This window comes from Plecotus auritus (assembly GCF_963455305.1).
Source record: "Plecotus auritus genome assembly, chromosome: 2".
NCBI lineage: Eukaryota > Metazoa > Chordata > Mammalia > Chiroptera > Vespertilionidae > Plecotus > Plecotus auritus.
In genome coordinates this window covers 12,360,726-12,382,287 of record NC_137771.1, presented here as the reverse complement: position 1 = coordinate 12,382,287, position 21,562 = coordinate 12,360,726, and the positions used below count along the sequence as shown (strand labels likewise).

Below are 21,562 nucleotides of genomic sequence, written 5' to 3'. Positions count from 1 at the left end.
AAGTAACATTTTGAATTCCTAATTATTTCAGAGAAAACACAAAAATTACTTTCTTAAAAATAAATTTCTATACTCCAAGCATTTAGCTATCACTAGAAAATTTCTCCCAATTTAATTTGAACCTTAAACTTTTAGATCTTCAAATTTTAGGTAGCAAGTTAAATACTTAGCATTTCTCAAATTAATAATACTTTTTCATTTTTAAGGATACATTTCAAATAAAATACAAGGCATATTCAATTAATAGATTAAATTCTATCCTCTAGACTTCATACGAGGCATACTCAGTTCAACATTTCATTATTATATCATTTCAATATATTTAGATATAAGTTTTTATCATTTGATTTAGTAAACTTCACACTTTTTAAGTTTCCAGCGGACAGGCCTGGCCCAGAAGCTTGACTTTTAAAACGACCATAGTTTTTCTGCTGGGGAAGTCAAGAAGCAAACTTGTCAAAATTGCTATCTACTTCCCACTGGTTACTTGCCTATGGGCGGGAAATTTTAAAAAGAGCCACTTTTTTTTTTTTTTTTTTAGATTGCCTTGGGAAACCAGCCTGTATTTTTTCCCAGGTCAAATCTGCCATCTTTAAGCATGGCGAAGATGAGACCTTTTAAAATGGCTTTCTCGGGGAGTGGGCATCCATATTGGATCGCCACATGTCTCCCTTCCCCCACCTCCTTCTTGCTTTGGGGAAAATTCAGTGATGGTCTGGCATCTATTATTTTTTATTTATTTTACTTTTTTTTTTATTAGTTAAGTATTAGACAACATGCTAGTAAATTGACAAGGCATTTATCATAGCTCCAACGAAGGAGTGAGAGACAGTTTCTATTTATGTCCCTAAACACTTTGTAATGAGTTCTCCATCCAGAAATAAAACATCTTTGGGGAAAAAACCAAGATGGCGGCATAAGGTATACACCTGTACCTGCTGCCTCTCACAACCACACCAAAACTACAACTAAAAGACAAAACGTCTATCACCCAGAACCACGGGAAAGCTGGCTGAGTAGAAGTTCGACAACTAGAAGGAAAGAGAAAAGAGCATTGAGACATGCACAAGCGCAGAAAAGCTGAGGTACGGAAGGCGGGCGAATCGGGCTGGCAGCTGGGCGCGCTGTTTTTTTCAACCAGAAGGGAGACACAAGCTCTGATTACTCTGAACTCCAGTTTCTGGCGAGACTCTGGGGACCCAAACTCCTAAGGGGAGAAGCTGGACTGTCTGCCATCAGGTCAGAAAGTGAGGGTGGCTTTCTTGCAGAGGTGCACACAGGAATCATTGTTTACCGCGCTGGGGCACGGGACGTGGGGACGCGGAAACTCCGAGACGCAGAGATGGCTGACTGGCAGCCATCGCTGTTTGCCACACCCTAGCCTAGTGATTCCCTGAGACCCCGCCACGCACAAATTACCAACCCACCCAAGCCCTGCGCAGTGGCTTTTGCATATAAATGGCCTGCCCTATCGCAGCTTAACCTAACACACTGCAGCTCTGGTCAGACAGTTCCAAAACCTCCAAGCAAAGAGGAGAAATCTGCAGATCTTGCTGTAGCTCCTGCTGGGTGGCCTCAGACAGTAGCTGACCTGAACCCCATTGGAGATCCAGAAGCCAGTGTACCTAGGGGTCAGTGTGAGATGACACCAGATTTCAACTCCTTACATCCATAAGTGACACACTCAAGAGGCAGACTCAGTGAGCACCAAAGCCCCACTGAAACAAGTCCTGCCCCATAAGGGTGTCTCCAGCACAGCAGTTCTTCCATTATAGACACAGCGGGTCCTCACAGCCAATTGGCCTGGAGGTCATTCCTCCCAGTGTACCAACAGCAATCAAGGCTTAACTACTACAACAAGACTCTGCACTCAGCCCACAAAGGGGTTCACCAAGAGTGTCCACCTCAGGTGATAGGGGAGGCTAAACCACTGGGCCCTATAGGTCACCTACCACAGAAAACCACTACATCAACACAGGGAATCAGCAAAATGCAGAGACAAAGAAACATGTCACGAATGAAAGAAATGGAGGAAAGCAAACTACTGGACATAGCGTTCAAAACCACATTTATAAGGTTACTCAAGAATCTTCTAAAAACCTCTGAGGAACTTAGCGAGACCTTTAAGGATCTTAATGAGAATGCCAAAAAAAAATGGAAAAGGACCAGTCAGAAATTAAGCATACACTGTCTGAAATAAAGAATATACAGAAATTCAACAGTAGATCAAAGGACCCCAAGAATCAAACCAAAGATCTGAAATATGAGGAAACAAAAAACACCCAACCAGAAAAACAAAAAGAAAAAAGAATCCAAAAATATGAAGATAGTGTAAGGAGCCTCTGGGACAACTTTAAGTATACCAACATCCGAATTATTGGGGTGCCAGAAGAAGAGAGAGAGCAAAATATTGAAAACCTATTAGAAGAAATAATGACAGAAAACTTTCCCTACCTGATGAAAGAAATAGATTTACAAGTCCAGGAAGCGCACAGAACCTCAAACAAGAAGAATCCAAAGAGGACCACACCAAGACACATCATAATTAAAATGCCAAGGGCAGAAGACAAAGAGAGAATCTTGAAAGCAGCAAGAGAAAAACAGTTAGTTACCTACAAGGGAGCACCCATACGACTGTCAGCTGATTTCTCAACAGAAACTATGCAGGCCAGAAGGGAGTGGCAAGAAATATTCAAAGTGATGAATAGCAAGAACCTACAACCAAGATTACTCTACCCAGCAAAGCTATCATTTAGAATTGAAGGTCAGATAAAGAGCTTCACAGACAAGAAAAAACTAAAGGAGTTCATCACCACCAAACCAGGATTATATGAAATGCTGAAGGGTATTCTTTAAGAAGAGGAAGAAGAAGAAAAAGGTAAAGATAAAAATTATGAACAACAAAATGACAACAAATACATACCTATCAACAAGTGAATCTAAAAATCAAGTGAATAAAAAATCTGATGAACAAAATAAACTGATGAATATAATAGAATCAGGGGCATAGAAAGGGAGTGGACTGACAATTCTCGGGGGGAAGGGGGTGTGAGGGGTGCGGGAAGAGATTGGACAAAAATCTTACACCTATGGATGAAGACAGTGGCGGGGGTAAGGGCATGGGGTGGGGTGGGGAATCAGGTGGAGGGGAGCTATGGGGGAAAAAAGAGGAACATCTGTAATAATCTGAACAATAAAGATTTATTAAAAATTAAAAAAAATAAATAAAACATCTTTGGTGCCCATGATACTCGCGCCATTCAACCTTGTTTTGATTTGGAGGTCACATAGTTACATCCATGGCTTTCCTAGTCAATTGGGTGGTGGGAAACGTGCTAAGAAATCATTGAGGGACTTGATCATAGCTTCTATTGAAGAATGTGAGGTAGCCTATGCTTCATCTGAGCTTGAGCACCCTGCAGCAATTTCCTCATCTGAAAGAGGCAATACTTTCTTATTACCCGAGATATCCCTACTACTCATGGTCTTTTTCTTCATTGGAGGTTGCATGACCACCTCTTCAACCTCACAATCAGTAAGATTTGACAACGATTCTTTAGTAGACTTATAGTCACGAAATGTGCCATCAATTTTCCTCTTCCTGTGTTTGCCACTTTACAGAGGTTCGGAAAGTTAACAGGGGCAAGAGCCTCGTGGCCTGCAAGGCGAAGAACTTTCCAGTATGGAAACATAGCCTCACTATGGCATTCCTTCAGCATTTTTTCTGCACCTGCAAAGGCACCCATCCCATCGCCAACTCTGGGAAGTGTCATCGCCTTTGTGTATCCGTCATTGAAGAATGACTTTATAGTAAGATACGGTGTCATCTCAGCAAAGGAAGCAACTAATCGTAGTTGTGCAATGAAGGCTTTTCCCGTTGGACCCATACCAGGTCTTCACCAAAGAGAAGCATCTTCAGCATTATAACATCAAGTCCTTTGTATGCCAGCCAAAATGCTGCTTCTTTGTAATCAAGAGTGGGGTCAAGGTCAACAGTTGGTGGTTGCAAGCTTGGACGCACGGTTGCATAAAGAGTGTTGAATCTTCTTGTAATTTGTGGCACTGGATTTTGTTGAGGCTTCCTAATTACATGGTACAAGAGCACCAAAGCACCTTTGATAATTTTATCAATTAACTCAGGAGTTAAATCATAATCATCAGGACTCCATAGAAGGAATTGGCCCTGAGTATTTTTCTTTCCACGATTAGCATGAATGTATGGGTCAAAGGGGTGACCCGGCATGCTATAGACAGGAAAAGACGCCAGGACAAATCCCATCAGAATCAAAATGTTTTTCCTCTCGTTGTATATTGCCGAACAACGCCCATTCCTCCTAGGGGCGCGACCGCCGCTCCGAGTTCTTCAGGAGGTAAATAAACTGTTTTGTCATCGCGGCCACCGATCTCCAGGCTGAGCGGCATTGTGTCCTATTTTACTTTTTAAGGAAAGAAAAAGATTTTTAAGATAATTATTGGCAGTTGCTGAGAAATTCCTTTAATCCTTTCTATTTGGTTCAGCCTAATACAAGTAGTTTGAGCCTCCAACCAAATGAAATGTGAAAAGTCACTTTCAGCCAAGCCGTAAAGGCTGGGCAGCTGTGAGCAAAACCTTTCTTATCCCACTCACTGTGATGCGTGTCCCGCTCTGCCTCAAACTCTAGCTCCTGCTCATAATTAGGAGATACATCTTTATCAGGTGGGCTTTTGACTGCGGTAGCAGGAGCGACACGTGGAGGCGGAGGAGGCGCAGAGGGAGGAGGTGGTATTCTTAGAGATTCGCAGGCCTCCACTGTAGGCTGTAAGGCCGGGGCCACATCCCGCTTAGACATTCTCAAACTCTCCTGTGCTGGATCAAGGCCATCACGAATTAAAGTAGGAATAGGAATCTTCTCTGGACATTCTGCTGTGTATCGGTCACGCAACTGCTTTCTAAGCTTTTCCCACGTTTCATTAACAAAACTTAAGAAATCAAGAATCTGACTATGCTTAACAGAGCATCCTTGAGCTTTGAGCATTTGAGAGTAGAGATCTCTTTTCTGAGACCCTGAATTATCCATATTTTACACCCAGTTAATACAACTTGCAACAATCCGCTCCTTACCTTATTCCTTTAATCTGTGGCGTGCGCACTTCTTGGATGGATCCCCTCGCCTAATTTGAAGTTGCCTCTGTACTCGGCCGGACCACGTTGGATGCCAGATATGGCGGGATCTCTCTTTTCCGCGTCCAGCACGGAAAGAGAGATGATCCGGTTCTTCGAGTACAGGGGCTGGGGATTGAGAAATAAAAGAGACAAGACACAGAGAAGGGGAAAGCTGGGACCGGGTGGGACCGCTGCCCTCTTCTGAGGGAGAGACAGTGACCCAGAGCCAACGCAGCGTGTTATTTTATACCCCCAAATACCAGGAAGTTTCACCAAAAGTCAAGACAAAGGAGATTATTTGCATTCTTTTTTTAAAAAATATTTTTATTGATTTCAGAGAGGAAGGGAGAGGGAGGGAGAGAAACATCAATGATGAGAATCACTGATCAGCCGCCTCCTGCACGCCCCCTACTGGGGATGGAGCCTACAACTAAGGCACGTGCCCTTGGCGGGAATCAAACCTGGGACCCTACAGTCCAATGCTCCATCCACTGACCCAAACCAACCAGGGCTATATTTTGCATTCTTGAGTCCTATTCATTCCCGGTGCTTGACTGGATTTACATATCAAAACCCACTTCCCGACAACTGAGCTGAAATGAAAGTCAAGCTGACAACACCCTTGCCTTTTTGGCAAAGCTGTTCCCAGGGCGCGGCTTTGCCAACGCCACTGGGTTCAGCTGACAATAATTAAAGAATGCCCATGTGCCTTCCCAGGCGCTCTCTACAGGAGTAAGGGCTCTGGAGTCCAGTAAATTCCTCTCTCGCACTCATTGGCAGTGTGATTTTGAGCACATCCCCTAACCTCTTCCGCCTGTTCTCTCATCTGCAAAGTGGAATAAAATCCAAGTCTCAAGGTTTGCCCTGAAGCTTAAATGTGTAATACTCATAAATGCTTATTAACCCATTCTCTTTTTTCCTTCTAATCTAATGGTGGAGACATCGAACAACATTAAACAGCCCCAAACCCCTATGAAATCAACGGACCGAGATTACCTAGAGGGGTCCTCAAACTTTTTAAACAGGGGGCCAGTTCACTGTCCCTCAGACCGTTGGAGGACCGGGCTATAGTTAAAAAAAACAACTTTGAACAAATTCTTTTTTTTTTTTTAATTTTTTTTTTTTTTCGGCCGGGGACCAGCCGGCTGCTAAGCAGGACAGGCAGCGGCACCCGGCGGCCCGATAAATGCAGTAGTTTGAGGACGCCTGAGACGCCGGCTAATCAATTGTGGTCGGTGCGCCGTGTGCGGAAGGCGAAAGGATCTAGGAGGGAAGAGGCACCTGGCTCAGCTTCCGCAAAACATTCCGCACGCCCGGCTCGGGAGGCCCCGCCCCTGGGGACGCCCTGGCTGCGCCGCCATCACCCTGGCAACACCACCTTCCGGTCTGCTCTTTCCCCGCCCCCACTTCCGGTGTGGGATTACGAAACCCCTTGGCGACCAGATAAGGGTTTCCGGGAAAGATCTCCTAGGCCCTAGGGGGGTGCGGTCCCGGGTGGAGCGAGGTGAAGGGAGAGGTTTTGGGCTGGGGTCGCGGGGCCTGAGCTCGCTGTCCCCTCCTGCACTCGGGGTTCGGCGCAGCCATGGAGAACGGAGGGCGGCCCTCGCTGGGCCAGTTCATCCTCCTGGGCACCAGCTCCGTCGTCACCGCCTTCCTGTACTCCGTGTACCGGCAGAAGGCCCAGGTCGCCCAAGAGCTCAAGGTCAGTGCTGTCCCCAGCCGGTCCTCTCTGGCTCCGGTAGTGGTGAGCCCACAGTTCGCCTTGGGCCGGTCCACCGTCGGAAACTATCCTAAAGAGGAAATAGGCCAAGGAGAGTGTCCCCCGGGCAGGAAATGGAGGACCCAGGACCAGGATTCGGGTATTGTGATAACTGCTTCACGACTCTTTTTTTTTTCTGCCAAGCCCCTCCCATGATTCAGAATGAATCTTGACTTCACTACTCGATTCAAATATTTATTGAACATCTAAGCTGCAGGCTCTGGGGATATCTCTTGGATGAAACAGACAAAAGTCCCTGCCCTCATGGAGGTTCCATTCTACTACAACCAAGACAGACAAGGGACAAACAAATCAGGTGGTGTGACAGGTGGGGATAAATACTACAGAGTCACGCAGGGAGAAGGGGGAATGTAATGCTGGAGAAACGGAGGTTTGCTATTTTAAATAAGGTGGCATTTGAACAGAGCCGGGAGGATGAGGGGGACCTGCAGATGTCTTGGGGAAGCGCGGTTCAGGCAGAGGGAACAGCAAGTGCAGAAACTGTAGCTACTCAACTCCTTGCTTCTACAGACGCTTCCTTTTTTAATATTTTAAGTTACTTTAAAACTAACACTCTCCAGCTGCACTTTACAGCTTACATAAGACATCCCCATCTTGTTATTTTTTTCTGCACAGTATATTTGAGATAAAGTGAAAATTGCCTCCAGATTGCAAATCAGGAAGTTGGGCGTAGAGGAAAGGTCTTACAGTTAGTCAGGTTGAAACTGAAACTTAGATCTTTTAGTTCCACGTGTGGGATTTTTTTTTTCTCTCTGATTGAGGACATTGCTTTCCGGTGAAGGGCCCACGAGAAAGATGGATTAGGTTGGAAACAGGGCCCTTATCTTTCTTCTGATTCAGTACTTGATTAGATGCTCAATAAACGTGGATTCGTTTTGGCTGACATTCTTACACTACAACAGTTAGGGTTTAATTGGACATTTATTGGAAAGATGGGTTCCTAAACCCACCAACTTCGTTATCAGATTGTTTTCTGATAATGTTAATTGTTTTAGAAACAAATGTGTGAAATCTTCTCTGTGAGAGGAGTTTTGGAATCTGTCTGGAACGAACCAAGTGACCAAACCATTGAATCTGTGGTGTGAATGGGGTCCTAGTGAGATTTCAGTTCCCCTGTTCTTCCCCTGATTAAATAACCAAGTTACTTCGAAGTGATTGGCTGTGAGTGTAACTGATACTTCACTTCCTGACTCAGAAATCAGGTTGCATCAAGTGGGCCTGATGTGGGATTCTTTGAAACAGTGAACTCTCCAGCACCCGCGTCTGGATGACCTTAAAAGCTTTGCCAATTAGTTCTTAAATGAGGATGAAAATGGCCCCTTTTTGTAAAAAGATTTGGGACTCCTAATATTTTAGATTCTATTTTTTTGATCAGATTACAGGACTTTGATAGTCAGGTTTGTGTGTTATCATTGTGTATTTTTAAAAATATATATATTATTGATTTTTTACAGAGAGAAAGGGAGAGGGAGAGAGAGTTAGAAACATCGATGAGAGAGAAACATCGATGAGAGAGAAACATCGATCAGCTGCCTCCTGCACACCCCCTACTGGGGACGTGCCCGCAACCAAGGTACATGCCCTTGACCGGAATCGAACCTGGGACCTTTCAGTCTGCAGGCTGACGCTCTAGCCACTGAGCCAAACCGGTTTCGGCCATCAGATACATATTGAGTGCTCCGTTCTCAGCACTAGGGGGACAGCAGTGAACAAGACAAGCAGGGCCCTAACTTTCCTAGAGTCTAATAGTCCAGTGGAGAAAGACAAATAAATAATAAAACAAGTAAATACACTGTGTTAGCTGTTATGGCTATTATTTTAAAAATTTTCTTCACAGTGTAAGTGGTTAATAAGTGTTTGTTGACCTTGCTCATTTACTGTGTAGCAGTAGCTTAATCTTAGAGTGACCTTAATATGTGTGCAGTATCTATCTCATCTCCTCTTTAGAGGTAACTTATCAGCCATCCTTAAGATTTGTTGATGGGGGCTTGGGGGGCTCCGGGTTGCAGGGCGGGTACGGCGGGGCGTGGGGGGACTTCGCGTGGGGCCCATGCGGCTCTCTTTTGCGGAGTCGCAGCGGGGAGGGGCGGTGGTCTAGGTGCGGCCTTCTCTGACGCCCACAGGGCAAGGCTGGGACCTGGGGTGGATGGGTGAATGGGCCTCCGTCGTAGGTCACGGTGAGGGCCCGCCTTTCCAGGGCCAGGCCATGAATGTGCGGGCAGGGGGCTAGGCCCGTGAGTTGGAGCAGAGTCCAAGTCTAGGTGCCAAGATTCTGCATACAGTTCTGGGAGCCCCGACTTTGCCGCACAGCGAGAGACAAACGGACGTTGATAGACTGGTAGGCAGACACGAAAGGAAGGAGCATCGCTATTGTGTAAGTTTCATTCATCCGGCATTGTCAGTGTTAACGTAAAAAAAAACACACATTGAAACCTGAAAAGAAAAAAAAAAGGTTTGTTGATGGGAATACTGTGAAAGTGGAAACTGTCCTTCATTCATCCCTGAATCCCTAGCGCCCAGCACTCTGCCTGGCACATAGATGCTCAGGAAATGTTTATTGATTTGATAACTTTTTTCATAGTTTTGAAAGAGCAGTAACAGGCTTGCTTGGTTCCCAAGCACAGCAGGTTAGAAACTGAATTGGAAGGGGTGGGAGAACTAGTGGTTGTCAGAGGAAGACAGCAGCAGATGTCGCTATGCGCACCTGATTGTGAAAGGGAAGAAAGACAAACTGAAAATAGAACAGTGTTTGGCACCAGGTAACACATCCTTGCCTATAAAGCAAAGGCACCCTTCTGTGATGGTGTACAATGCAGGCCATGAGTTCATAAAGGCCTGGCGATGATAATGCCTACTAGTGCTCCAGCCCCGACCATGTACTAGGCACTTGTTCAGATGCTTTACACATGAACCTTTGGATGTATGGTTCTGTATTGTCAAGAAGAGATTCAAATGTATTCAGCCTATGGTATACAAATTGATTCATAAGTTTCATTTAAAAAGGAAGATGAAAAGGAGTGTATATTTCCATTAACTGGAGAAAGGATATGCCCCGCTGGTGTGGCTCAGTGGTTGAGCATCGACCTAGGAACTAAGAGGTCATGGTTCAGTTCCCCGTCAGGGCACCTGCTTGGGTTTTGGGCTAGATCCCCAATAGGGAGTGTGCAGGAGGCAGCTGATTGAAGATGTTTCTCTCTCATCGATGTTTCTATCAGTCTATATCCCTCTCTTCTCTCTAAAAAATCAATAAACATATTAAAAAAAAAAAAGAATATACGTAACACCCCATTCTGCAGATGGCAGAGGGGGCAGTGCCCCAAGCCTGTTTGTATGTTGAAACTTCTCAGACACAGCTTTGGAGTCTGAATCTCCTATAGTCTCCTTCCTGCCTGATTTCCTCCTCCTTTCAACATGAAAAAAGTAAATAGTCTTTTTCTTTTTTTGCCCTTTAAGTTTGATTCAACATGTCAGTATTCAGTAGTCAGTTTAATATGTTGTTTGCATTTAGGGAGCTAAAAGAATCCACTTGGGTGAAGACTTAAAGAGTATCCTTTCAGAAGCTCCAGGAAAATGTGTGCCTTATGCTGTTATTGAAGGTATGCTTATATATTGGTAAAATGAAAAGTAACTTCCTCTTCTAAATGTTTGTTCTTGGCTGATGTGTGTATCCTTGGGGCAGTAGTCCAGAACTTGGACTTGGGGCTCAGAAAGACCTGGATTATTGCAGTGTGACCCGGGAAACTGCCCATCCTTTCTGAACCTCTGTTGTCCATCTCTAAGAGAATGTCTACCTTACAGGGTTGTTGTAGTGCTTGGAAGAGTACCCACAAAGCATAACTTATGTTGATCACATTGTCACCATTTTGATTAGTGAAGCGAACTCCAACTAAAAACAAAATTTAAAATGATCTTAAAGGGAAGGGCAGAGCAGTGCTTCGGAAATAAAATAATTGGTTTCCCTTTAGGAGCTGTGCGGTCTGTTAAAGAAACGCTCAACAGCCAGTTTGTGGAAAATTGCAAGGGGGTGATTCAGCGGCTGACACTTCAGGAGCACAAGATGGTGTGGAACCGAACAACCCACCTCTGGTACGTAGCCTTTCTCCGCTGGCTGAACCCCGACAGTCACTTCTCCTGAGACAGGGTGTAGGCCAGTTTCTTAACGTTGTTAATGTTCTGTGTGTGGTCTGAGGACCTCTTAACTTAGAGTCACCTAGGTATCTCGTTCAGATGCAGGTTCCTGGGCCCCGTTCCAGACCTGCCGGACCAGGACAGGGGCTGGAATTTGTTGATATGACCACCAAAGTTTGAAACTACTCACATATGGCATGGATTAATGATTTCAATATTTATTGAAATGATTTTGTGGATTATTTTGCCTTTAAATGGAGTACCATTGTCCCAAATGACCCTAGTGGGGTTTTGTTTTGTATTTTATTTTATTTTTTTATTGTAGTAAGAACACTTCACAAGATCTACCCTTTTAACAAACTTAAAAAAATATTTTTATTGATCTCAGAAAAGGAGAGGAAGAGAGAGAGAAAGAGAAACATCAGTGATGAGAGAGAATCACCAATTGACTGCCTCCTGCATGCCCCCACTGGGGATTGAGCCCACAACCTGGGCATGTGCCCTCACCAGGAATTGAACCGCGACCTCCCAGCCCACAGGTCTAGGCTCAACCATTTGAGCCATGGTGGCCTGGGCCCCTTTTAACAAACGTTTAAGTGTAACAGTACAGTTTTGTTAATTAGAGGCATACAGTTGTACAGCAGATCTCCAGAATTGGCTCATCTTGTGTAACTGAAACTTTGTACCCATTCAGTGTCAGTGCCTATTTTCTTTCTCTGCCTCTAGCCCTTGGCAACCGCCATTCTGCTCGCTCTTTCTTTCTTTCTTTCTTTCTTTCTTTCTTTCTTTCTTTCTTTCTTTCTTTCTTTCTTCTATTTGTAATACTTTATTTTTTTTTTAAATTTAATAAATCTTTATTGTTCACATTATTACAGTTGTTCCTCTTTTTACCCCCATAGCTCCCCTCCACCCGGTTCCCACCCCACCCTCTGCCCTTACCTCCGCCCCCCACTGTCCTCATCCATAGGTGTACGATTTTTGTCCAGTCTCTTCCCACACCCCTTTCCCCCCGAGAATTGTCAGTCCACTCCCTTTCTATGCCCCTGATTCTATTATATTCACCAGTTTATTCTGTTCATCAGATTTTTTATTCCCTTGATTTTTAGATTCACTTGTTGATAGGTATGTATTTGTTGTTCATAATTTTTATCTTTACCTTTTTCTTCTTCTTCCTCTTCTTAGAGAATACCTTTCAGCATTTCATATAATACTGGTTTGGTGTTGATGAACTCCTTTAGCTTTTTCTTATCTGTGAAGCTCTTTATCTGACCTTCAATTCTGATGATAGCTTTGCTGGGTAGAGTAATCTTGGTTGTAGGTTCTTGCTATTCATCACTTTGAATATTTCTTGCCACTCCCGTCTAGCCTGCATAGTTTCTGTTGAGAAATCAGCTGACAATCGTATGGGTGCTCCCTTGTAGGTAATTAACTATTTTTCTCTTGCTGCTTTTAATATTCTCTCTTTGTCTTTTGCCCTTGGCATTTTAATTATGATGTGTCTTGGTGTGGTCCTCTTTGGATTCCTTTTGTTTGGGGTTCTGTGCACTTCCTGGACTTGTAAGTCTATTTCTTTCACCAGGTGGGAGAAGTTTTCTGTCATTATTTCTTCAAATAGGTTTTTAGTATCTTGCTCTCTCTCTTCTTCTGGCATCCCCATAATTCGGATGTTGGTATGCTTGAGGTTGTCCCAGAGGCTCCTTACACTGTCTTCAAATTTTTGGATTCTTTTTTCTTTTTGCTTTTCTGGTTGAGTGTTTTTTGCTTCTTTGTATTTCAAATCTTTGACTTGATTCTTGCGGTCCTCTAGTCTGCTGTTAGGTCTCTGTATAATGTTTTTTATTTAAGTCAGTGTATGTTTAATTTCTAGTTGGTCCTTTTTCATATCCTCGAGGGTCTCGCTAAATTTATCGGCCTTTTCTAGGAAATTCTTGAAAAACCTTATAACCATGGTTTTGAACACTATATCCAGTCATTTGCTTTCCTCCATTTCTTTCATTTGTGATCTGTTTCTTTGTCTCCACATTTTCGTTGCTTCCCTGAGTTGGTAGAGTAGCTTTGTGTGCTAGGTGTCCTATAGGGCCCAGTGGCTCAGCCTCCCCAGTACCCTGAGGTGGACACTCTTGGTGCCCCTCTTTGTGGACTGTGTGCACAGCCTTGTAGTTAAGTCTTGATTGTTGTTGGTATCACTGGGAGAATTGATTCCAGGCCAATTGGCTGTGAGGATCAGCTGTGTCTACGCTGGGAGAACTTCTGTGCTGGAGACACCCTTATGAGACAAGACTTGCAAAATTGCGAAAGCCTCTGTACTCAGCTTGGGGTGGGGCGGAGTCTCAGGGCGGAGCAGACAGCCTTGCTTCCCGTCAGCCCTGCCCTATGAGGCCCCTGGGTCTCAGTGTCCCTCGGTAATCGCTGCAAGCACCTCTGAGAGAAAGCTGCCCTTGAGTTTTGCCTGCTGCCAGACAGTCCAGTTTCTCCCCAAATGAGTCTGGGTTCCCAATGTCTCGCCTGGAACTGGAGTTCAGCACAGTCAAGAGCTTCTGTCTCCCTTCTGCTTGAGAAAGCCAGCCGTGCATTCAGCAGTCAGTTCTCTCCTCTCCGCTCATGCGTGCGCCTCCAGACCTCTGCCTTCTGCAGCTCCCCTGAGTCTCAGTGTACTTTTCTCTTTTCCTGACAGTCCAGATTCCCCCCGAATGAGTCTGAGTTCCCAGAGTCTTGCCCGGAACTGGAGTTCAGCGCAGTCGGGAGCTTCCGTCTCCCTCCCGCTTGAGAAAGCCAGCCACGCACTCAGCAGTCAGTCCTCTCCGCGTGCCCACACATCTCCGTACCTCAGCCTTTTGCAGCTCCTCTGAGTCTCAATGTGCTTTTCTCTTTCCTTCTGGTTGTAGAATTTCCACTCAGCCAGCTTTCCTGTGGTTCTGGATGGTGTCCGTTTTGTCTTTTAGTTGTAGTTTTGAAATTGTTGTGCGAGGCAGCAGTTTAGGTGTTTACCTATGCCGCCATTTTGGTTTCTCTGTCCGCCATTCTGCTTTCTGCTTCTGTTAAGTTTGACTATTTTAGATAACCTCGTATAAATGGAATTATGCAGTGTTTGTCCTTCTGTGAGTGGCCTAGTTTGCTTAGCATAGTGCTCTCCAGGTTTATCCATCTTGTTGCATATGGCAGGATTTCCTTCTTTAAAAAAAAAGTTTGTTGATTTCAGAGAGGAAGGGAGAGGGGAGAAATATAGCAACATCAGTGATGAGAGAGAATCATTGATTGGCTGCCTCCTGCATGCCCCACACTGGGGATCAAGCCCTCAACCTGGGCATGTGCCCTGACTGGGAATTGAACCGTGACCTCCTGGTTCATAGGTCGATGCTCAACCACTGATTTCCTTCTTTTTATACTGAATAATCCTCTGTGTTTGTGCATGTGTGGCATTCTTTATCCACGCATCCATCGTTGGACATGTAGGCTGCCTCCATGTTTGGCTGTCATGAAGAATGCTGCAGTGAGCATGGGTGTGTAGCTCTCTCTTCGAGATCCTGATTTCAATTCAGTACCCAGAAGTGAGATTGCTGGATCATCTGGTAGTTCTGTTTTTAATTTTTTAAAGAATTGGATATTTATTTTAAAGTGGCTAAAGGAAATAAATGGTAGAGGTGATCTGTGATGGTAGTTGTTGCCCATGGATAGCGCCTGAGAACCTAACAAATTGAGGCACTTGGATAATACTGATTTCTGCTGTCCTCTTCTAGCTACGTCAGATTTTACCCTGTCCTTCTGGCATGTATGCGACCTCCATCTCTTCCTGGGCGTGAGGTGTTTGCTTGTCCTTTATCTTATCTTGAGTTCTCTTATTGTTTTAGGAATGACTATTCAAAGATCATTCACCAGAGGACCAACACGGTGCCCTTTGACCTGGTACCCCACGAGGAGGGTGTGGATGTGGCTGTGCGGGTGCTGAAGCCTCTGGACTCTGTGGATCTGGGCCTGGAGACTGTGTATGAGAAGTTCCACCCCTCCATCCAGTCCTTCACCGATGCCATCGGCCACTACATCAGCGGGGAGCAGCCCAAGGGCGTCCAGGAGACCGAGGAGATGCTGAAGGTTGGGGCCACCCTCACAGGGGTGGGTGAACTGGTCCTGGACAACAACTCCGTCCGTCTGCAGCCCCCCAAGCAGGGCATGCAGTACTACCTGAGCAGCCAGGACTTCGACAGCTTGCTGCAGAGGCAGGAGTCGAGCGTCAGGCTCTGGAAGGTCCTGACGCTGGTGTTTGGCTTTGCCGCGTGCGCGGCCCTCTTCTTCATCCTCCGAAAGCAGTATCTGCAGTGGCAGGAGCGCCTGCGCCTCAAGCAGATGGAGAAGGAGTTCCGGGAGCATGAGGCCCAGCTGCTGAGCCAAGCCAAGCCCGAGGATCGGGAGAGTCTGAAGAGCACCTGTGTCGTGTGCCTGAACAACTTCAAGTCTTGCGTGTTCCTGGAGTGTGGGCACGTGTGTGCCTGCACCGAGTGCTACCAGGCGTTGCCAGAGCCCAAGAAGTGCCCCATCTGCAGGCAGGAGATCACCCGGGTGATTCCCTTGTACAACAGCTGACAGTCTCGAAGCCCCACGGTTACACATGAAAGGAAGCTCTCCCCTTTCAGGGGTTTTTATCTCAAGGCCTTAGAAGAGTATGGGGGGAGGGGCAGCTGTTATCTCCAGGTATGACTGAGGGAGGGAGGTGGGGGGCTGTCCAGACCTCACACCTCCAACCTGAGAGGGAACCCTTCCCAGCACACGAGAATCAAAGCCCAGCCTGGGTGGGTGTGCTGGCATGGCCTCCCTCCCCGGAGCCCGCTGTGTGACTGCAAACACCTCATTGCTCAAGCGCCGAAGCCAGTGATCTTCAGCTCGTGCTCCTGTGTCTTCGGGTCCTTTCTGGTGACTTGCTGATTCTTGTGGACTTGAGCGTTAAATGACTCAGAGGGGGGCAGAGTCGGGCTCAGTGTGACGCACGCCTCATGGAGCTGCCTCTGGAGAGACTCTCTGAGTCTCTCTTCCTTTTGCTCACACACCAGGAGAAAATTGTAAGGCTGGACACGTCACTGTGTCCCTTTCCCCTACCTGCTTGCCTCCTAAATGTGTGCACCTGTGCATCAGGATAGGAGACTGAAGACCAGCGTCAGCTTCTCCCGAGCAGAGCGTGACTCTGAGCAGCAGACGAAGAGCGTTCACCTGGGGGGGTGGGAGTGGTGGGCTCGGCGGCCCCAGCAGGGGTGAGGATGGCCAGCTCGCTGCCGCTGCCGCCTTCCTGTTGCCTTTGCTGCCCGGAAGCGCTGCCAGAGCAGGACACCTCCCCCCCCCCCCCGCTCCCTCCCCCCCCCCTCCCCCCCCCCCCCCCCCCCGGGACTGGTTTTCCCTGCTTGAGGGGAGCTGCAAGGCCTCACCTCCCACCGGAAGCAATAAGGGCGCTGCTGCCCAGCCTCTGGCTGTCAGCTTCTCTCCGAGGCCCTCACCAGCCAGCATCCTGAGCACAGAGCCTTGTCCCAGCTCCCTCTCCCACAGCGAAAAGGCGACATGCCGTGGGTGTAATTACATCGCCCCTTCCTTCGTTGCCTTCACCCCTCCCCTGCCCCTCCTGTTTGTGAGTGGAAGGGAAGTGGTCAGAGGTCTCGTACACAGCTCTTTCTTTTCTCCCTTCCCTGCGTTAAATGTTCATTCTCTCCCGATCCTCCTCTGTGCGGGGGAGGAGGGGTGCTCTCAGGGGCTGACACCACTTCGCAGTGTCCAGCGTGGACAGCACAAATTAAACATGTTCCAACCAAGTGTCAGCCTGTTGCTTTGTCAGTAAGGTTCACTGGTTAGGCCCAGACTCCCCCGGTGGAAGGGAATCCCACCGTGATGGAATGAACTAGAGACCTGGAGGCCTGGGTTTGGGGCTCCCACAGATTGTGGGCCTGAGGAGGAGTCTGGCCAGCTCAGGAGGGGCACCCAGGAGGGCAGCCCGGCCCTCCATGCCTGAAGAAATCTGTTCTGACATCCTGAACGCTGAGCAGTGGGAGAAGGGCTGGGGTGGGGTGTTGAACAGCAGGGAGGAAACTCATGTTTAGCGAGTAAGAGTGCTGTACTAGTGTGTGCTCTTGAACTTTGAGTTAATCCTCACAGAACCCTTGCAGGCTCATGGGATCTGCATTTCCGGATGAGGGAGTAACCCCAGATCTGTTCACTGGGCCGAGGGCACAATGCTAGTAAGCGCTGGGTCCGAAGTTGTTTCCAAAGCTCCCCATCATCATCCATACCAGCAGTGGGGCTCATTCCCTCAGTGCTCCCAGGAGCACCCCACAAGACACTTGTGCCCCAAGTTATGAAAAGGCGGCTACTGTGAAGGAGCAGGCATAAGTGGTGAGAGCCCACTTACCAGGGCTGAGTGTCCAGTGAGGTGTTAAGACCCTGGTTTTACATAGGGTGTCTTGGGGGCAGGGCAGGTGTTTGGGGGAGAGTGTGGCCCAAGGGAATGCCCTCTGAGCTCCTTGAACGCATCTGCCCCCATTTCCTTGTCTTTTCTGCGGTTACTGTGTAACTGGGTCCAGGTTTCAGTAGAGAATGAAGGAACTGCCTGGGGGTGAGGGGTGTTATGTGGGAATGTATCAGAGTTCAGTCCATGGCATAGATTTCATGAATAAATCTGGTCAAAGGGATGGAAAAGAAGGGAAGCCAGCCTGCACTACCCCAGCCCAACTTCCGGGCAGACTTTGGCCTCCAGTATCCCAGAGAGCCAGGGAGATGCAGGAGCAGCCTTGGTCCCTGCCTCCGAGCAGCTGGTTGGGAACGCTGACATGCACGTCCCCAGTTCTGAGTTTGAGGTCCATGCTCAGTCCTAGCCTGGCTGGGACTGAGACTGTCCCATGCCCTCATTCACTGTGGCAGTTCCCACTTTCCATTTTAGGGGCCTTATCTGCAGTGTGGTTGGATGGACTGATACTTGGGGCCCAGGTTGGGGGTGGGAGGTGACGGAGACAGGAAATTGGTAGTTCTCAACTGTGGTTGGGATTGTTGTTTTGATTCTTTGCCAAGTCACTTCAATGCTAGGAGACAGCGGCAGGCAGGGGTCATCTTGAAGAACTGCTCCTGGTGTTTTGAATGTCTGTGCTCGGCATTTTATATGCACTAATGCTTGGCGTCCTATAAAGTGGATATTGTTATCCCTCCTCACTTTACAAGCGAGAAGAGTGAAGCTAAGTGGGCTTATGTTTTCCCTAAAGCCTCACATCATCGGGAGCCAGGCGATGTTACATTCTTTATAGGCTTTGCTGAACAATCAGGGCAGGCCGAATTACCCCTTTTTATAGGTGATGTGATTTTCCCACGGCCACCAAGGTCTGACTATGAAGCCTACACCCCTGGGCTTTTATCACATCAAGCCTGAGAGGCTAAGGAGGAAAGCTGTTCAATAGACAACGGGATTACAGACACAGTGTTCTTCAAGCCAGTCAGCACATCAAGTCACCAGTCACATCGTCTTAACGTACTGCAGCTGGAGGCTTTGAGGTTCCCCAGCTCACCCTGGTGGAGGAGGAGTTGGAAGGCAGGTTTTTGGAATCCTAATTTATTCAGTTATGATGAAAAAATCCAGTTTGGCTCAGTGGATAGAGCATCGCATTCGGACCAAAGGGTCCCAGATTCGATTCCAGTCAAGGGCATGTACCTTGGTTGCAGGATCCTCCCAGCCCTGGCCCTGGTTGGGGCTGGTGCAGGAGGCAACCAATTGAAGTGTTTCTCTCACATCGATGTTTCTGTCTTTCCCTCTCTCTTCCACTCTCCCTAAAAATCAATGGAAAAATATCCTTGGGTGAGGATTAACAACAACAACAACCAAACAAAAAAAAAGGAAAATTCAAGAAGCAAACAACAATATGTGGAAAAAACTGAAGAGCAAACAATTTGACAAACTCGGCCAATCTGACGCCCTTTCTTTACCACCCTGGTCCTGGGCCATGTGCACTCCAGTGGGTGCTGGATCCAGGGCTGGTGGTCCCACAAGGGCCTCAGGAACGCTTAAAGAAGTTTCGGAGCGTTGGTGGGCATTCATCTAACGTTTGCTAAATGTACCTTCTGTGCCTAGAAATGCAGAAGTGAGTATGACAGTCTGCCGTCACAGGGTTCAGAGTTGTCTCTGAGCACATCCTATTGTGCGGGTGAGGTGACTCTCAGTGGCTGGTGCGGGAACCCCTTTCACGTCCCGCATGGTTCAGGGTTCGGGTTCTGGAATAGGCCGCACACAAATGGAAGAGACTAGAAAAATATTAATTTGGGAATATTGGGGGCCAGGCGGGAGCCCACCTCTAGGGGGAGACTACACCCCGCTCTGGCCTTGCTATCCCTTTTATTAAGATCATGGGATACACCCATAGCCTTTAGGCAGGCAATTCCAATAATAGCCAATCAGCAAGAATTTACATAAGACTAACGGTGGAGGCTGCTTCAGCTACCAATGTCTCAACTAAACAGTGAGTGATTGGCTCTGACCTTTCAGAGCTTCCAAGGTTAACCAGCTTTCCAGGTTCCTTGTCCACACCTTCCTGCTAGTGGGACAATGATCGGTTTCCCACAGGTTGGCAATACGTGTGGCTCACAGGATATGGTAGCTGGGAATGGCTTTTGACACTGGCCTGGTTAGAGCAGATTCCCTGACTATTCAAGATAGACCCACCGAGGGCTACTGCTGAGGAAGAGCCAGGCAGAGAACATCGTCCACAGCACCGCCTGGGCTAATTGAAACACTAACCTGACCATGTCCCTTCGCTGAAAGCCCTGCCCCAGGCTCCCTTTTCTCTCCAGGCCCAATCCCGGCTCCTCCGTGGCACAGGAAGCCTGCGTGTCCTGGCCCTGGCCACCTTTCCACGCCCCTCCGCATCCCTCTCTGTATCACACTTGTGGCTCCAGCAACACCGCTGTTGAGGGTCCTTAAACATGCCACGCTGGTTCTTCACCTCGCTCATGTCTCTCTAACTCTCAGCTGAAGCTCCTACAGAAAACCTTTCCTGACCCTCCCCACCCACGTTAGGGGCCCCACCTCTGAGATTCCATAATACAGTCTTCCTATTCCTGCTCTGAACCACATTGCCCAGGTCTCGGGCAGGAATTGTCTTATTTCTTCTCCAGGACAATTTGTAAGTTGTTACCATACACTGACTGGCTAACTTTAGTGCTTGCTCTTTGCTAGGTACCGCTAAGTGCTGCACATGATAGTATTGATTCCTCACTCGGAGGCATGTGTTTGTATCATTCTTACTTTAAAGAAGGAGATCAAGGCCCAGAAGGTCAAGTGTTGCCCAGGCACATGAGAGAGACAATGTTTAAGCCCAGGCAGTCTGACTCCAGAGACTGAGCTCTTTTTTTTTTTTTTAAATATTTTTATTGATTTCAGAGAGGACGGGAGAGGGAGAGAGAGATAGAAACATAAATGATGAGAGAAAATCAGAAAATCATTGATTGGCTGCCTCCTGCACGCCCTCTACTGGGGATCGAGCACACAACCCGAGCATGTGCTCTTGACAGGAATCGAACCTGAGACTCTTCAGTCTGCAGGCTGATGCTCTATCCACTGAGCAAAACAGGCTAGGGCCAGAGCCTGAGGTCTAAACTATGGAATTCTGTCTTCGGACATGGAACTAATGAATAAACTAGCAAATGAAATGGATGAGGTAAAATAATCCTGGAAGGCTGCCTGTGGGAGTTGGCTTTTGGACCAGAGATGAGGCCATGGCTTGGTTCTAAGGAGTGAGGGAAGGACCTCTCTTAGGGCCCGAGGAAAAGATGGATAGAACATGTAGAGAAACATCATGCCCACTGGCCTCATTAGAGCTCTGAGGAATCAGCACAGGAAAGTCTGGACAATGTCATTGCATGGTGGTAAATGGTCTGGACCAGGAGTCCAAAGGCTGGCTGGCTCTCTCTGGTCCTGGCTCTGTTGCTGTGCGGTCTTAATGGAGGGATTTAACTCTCTGGGCCTCAGTTCTGTCTATAAAAGGAGCAATCTGAATGAGAAGCTTTCCCAGGCGCCATTCAGGTCTGATGTTTTGCATGTCTATGAGCTAGCAGGTGGATGAGAGACCAGAGAGGGCAGTTTCTCAGTCCTCCTTGGGGCTGCTGGTCCAAAAGATGCAATGTGGACCGTCTCCAAGCTAGCTACCTGCCACAGCCTCAGAACCACCTTCCCAGAAAGCCAGGGAGCGCAGCACATTCTCTCTAATTAGATAGTGTTAACTTATTAATTTTGAATGAGGTAAGTTTCTTCCTTTTTTTTTTTTTAGATAACTTTCCATGTATGATGTCCTGAATTGCTCCCGGGAGGGCTCATTAGTCACTTCCTCAGCAGCTGCCACATTGTCTTCCAGATGCCAGCCGAGGGACCTGGCATTTCCCTTACCCAAGAAGGGGGTGGGGGGGTGGCGCATGAGGCTGAGCCAGAGACACTGGCATTGGTCAGAGGGGCCAATCAGACCTGGATGAAGGCCTGCTTGGTGATATAACCTTTGGCCCCTGAC

At 47.3% G+C, this 21,562-nt stretch overlaps 1 protein-coding gene across 1 annotated transcript; it reads left to right on the top strand.

Annotated features, from left to right (window-relative positions):
* Positions 1 to 6,565: 6,565 nt before the first annotated feature.
* MUL1 (mitochondrial E3 ubiquitin protein ligase 1) lies at positions 6,566 to 16,832 on the top strand. The gene is made up of 4 exons (XM_080652944.1): positions 6,566 to 6,845; positions 10,432 to 10,519; positions 10,889 to 11,009; positions 14,900 to 16,832. The coding sequence occupies exons 1-4, from the start codon at positions 6,726 to 6,728 to the stop codon at positions 15,627 to 15,629; spliced, it is 1,059 nt and encodes a 352-aa protein (XP_080509070.1). The 5' UTR covers positions 6,566 to 6,725; the 3' UTR covers positions 15,630 to 16,832.
* Positions 16,833 to 21,562: the final 4,730 nt, after the last annotated feature.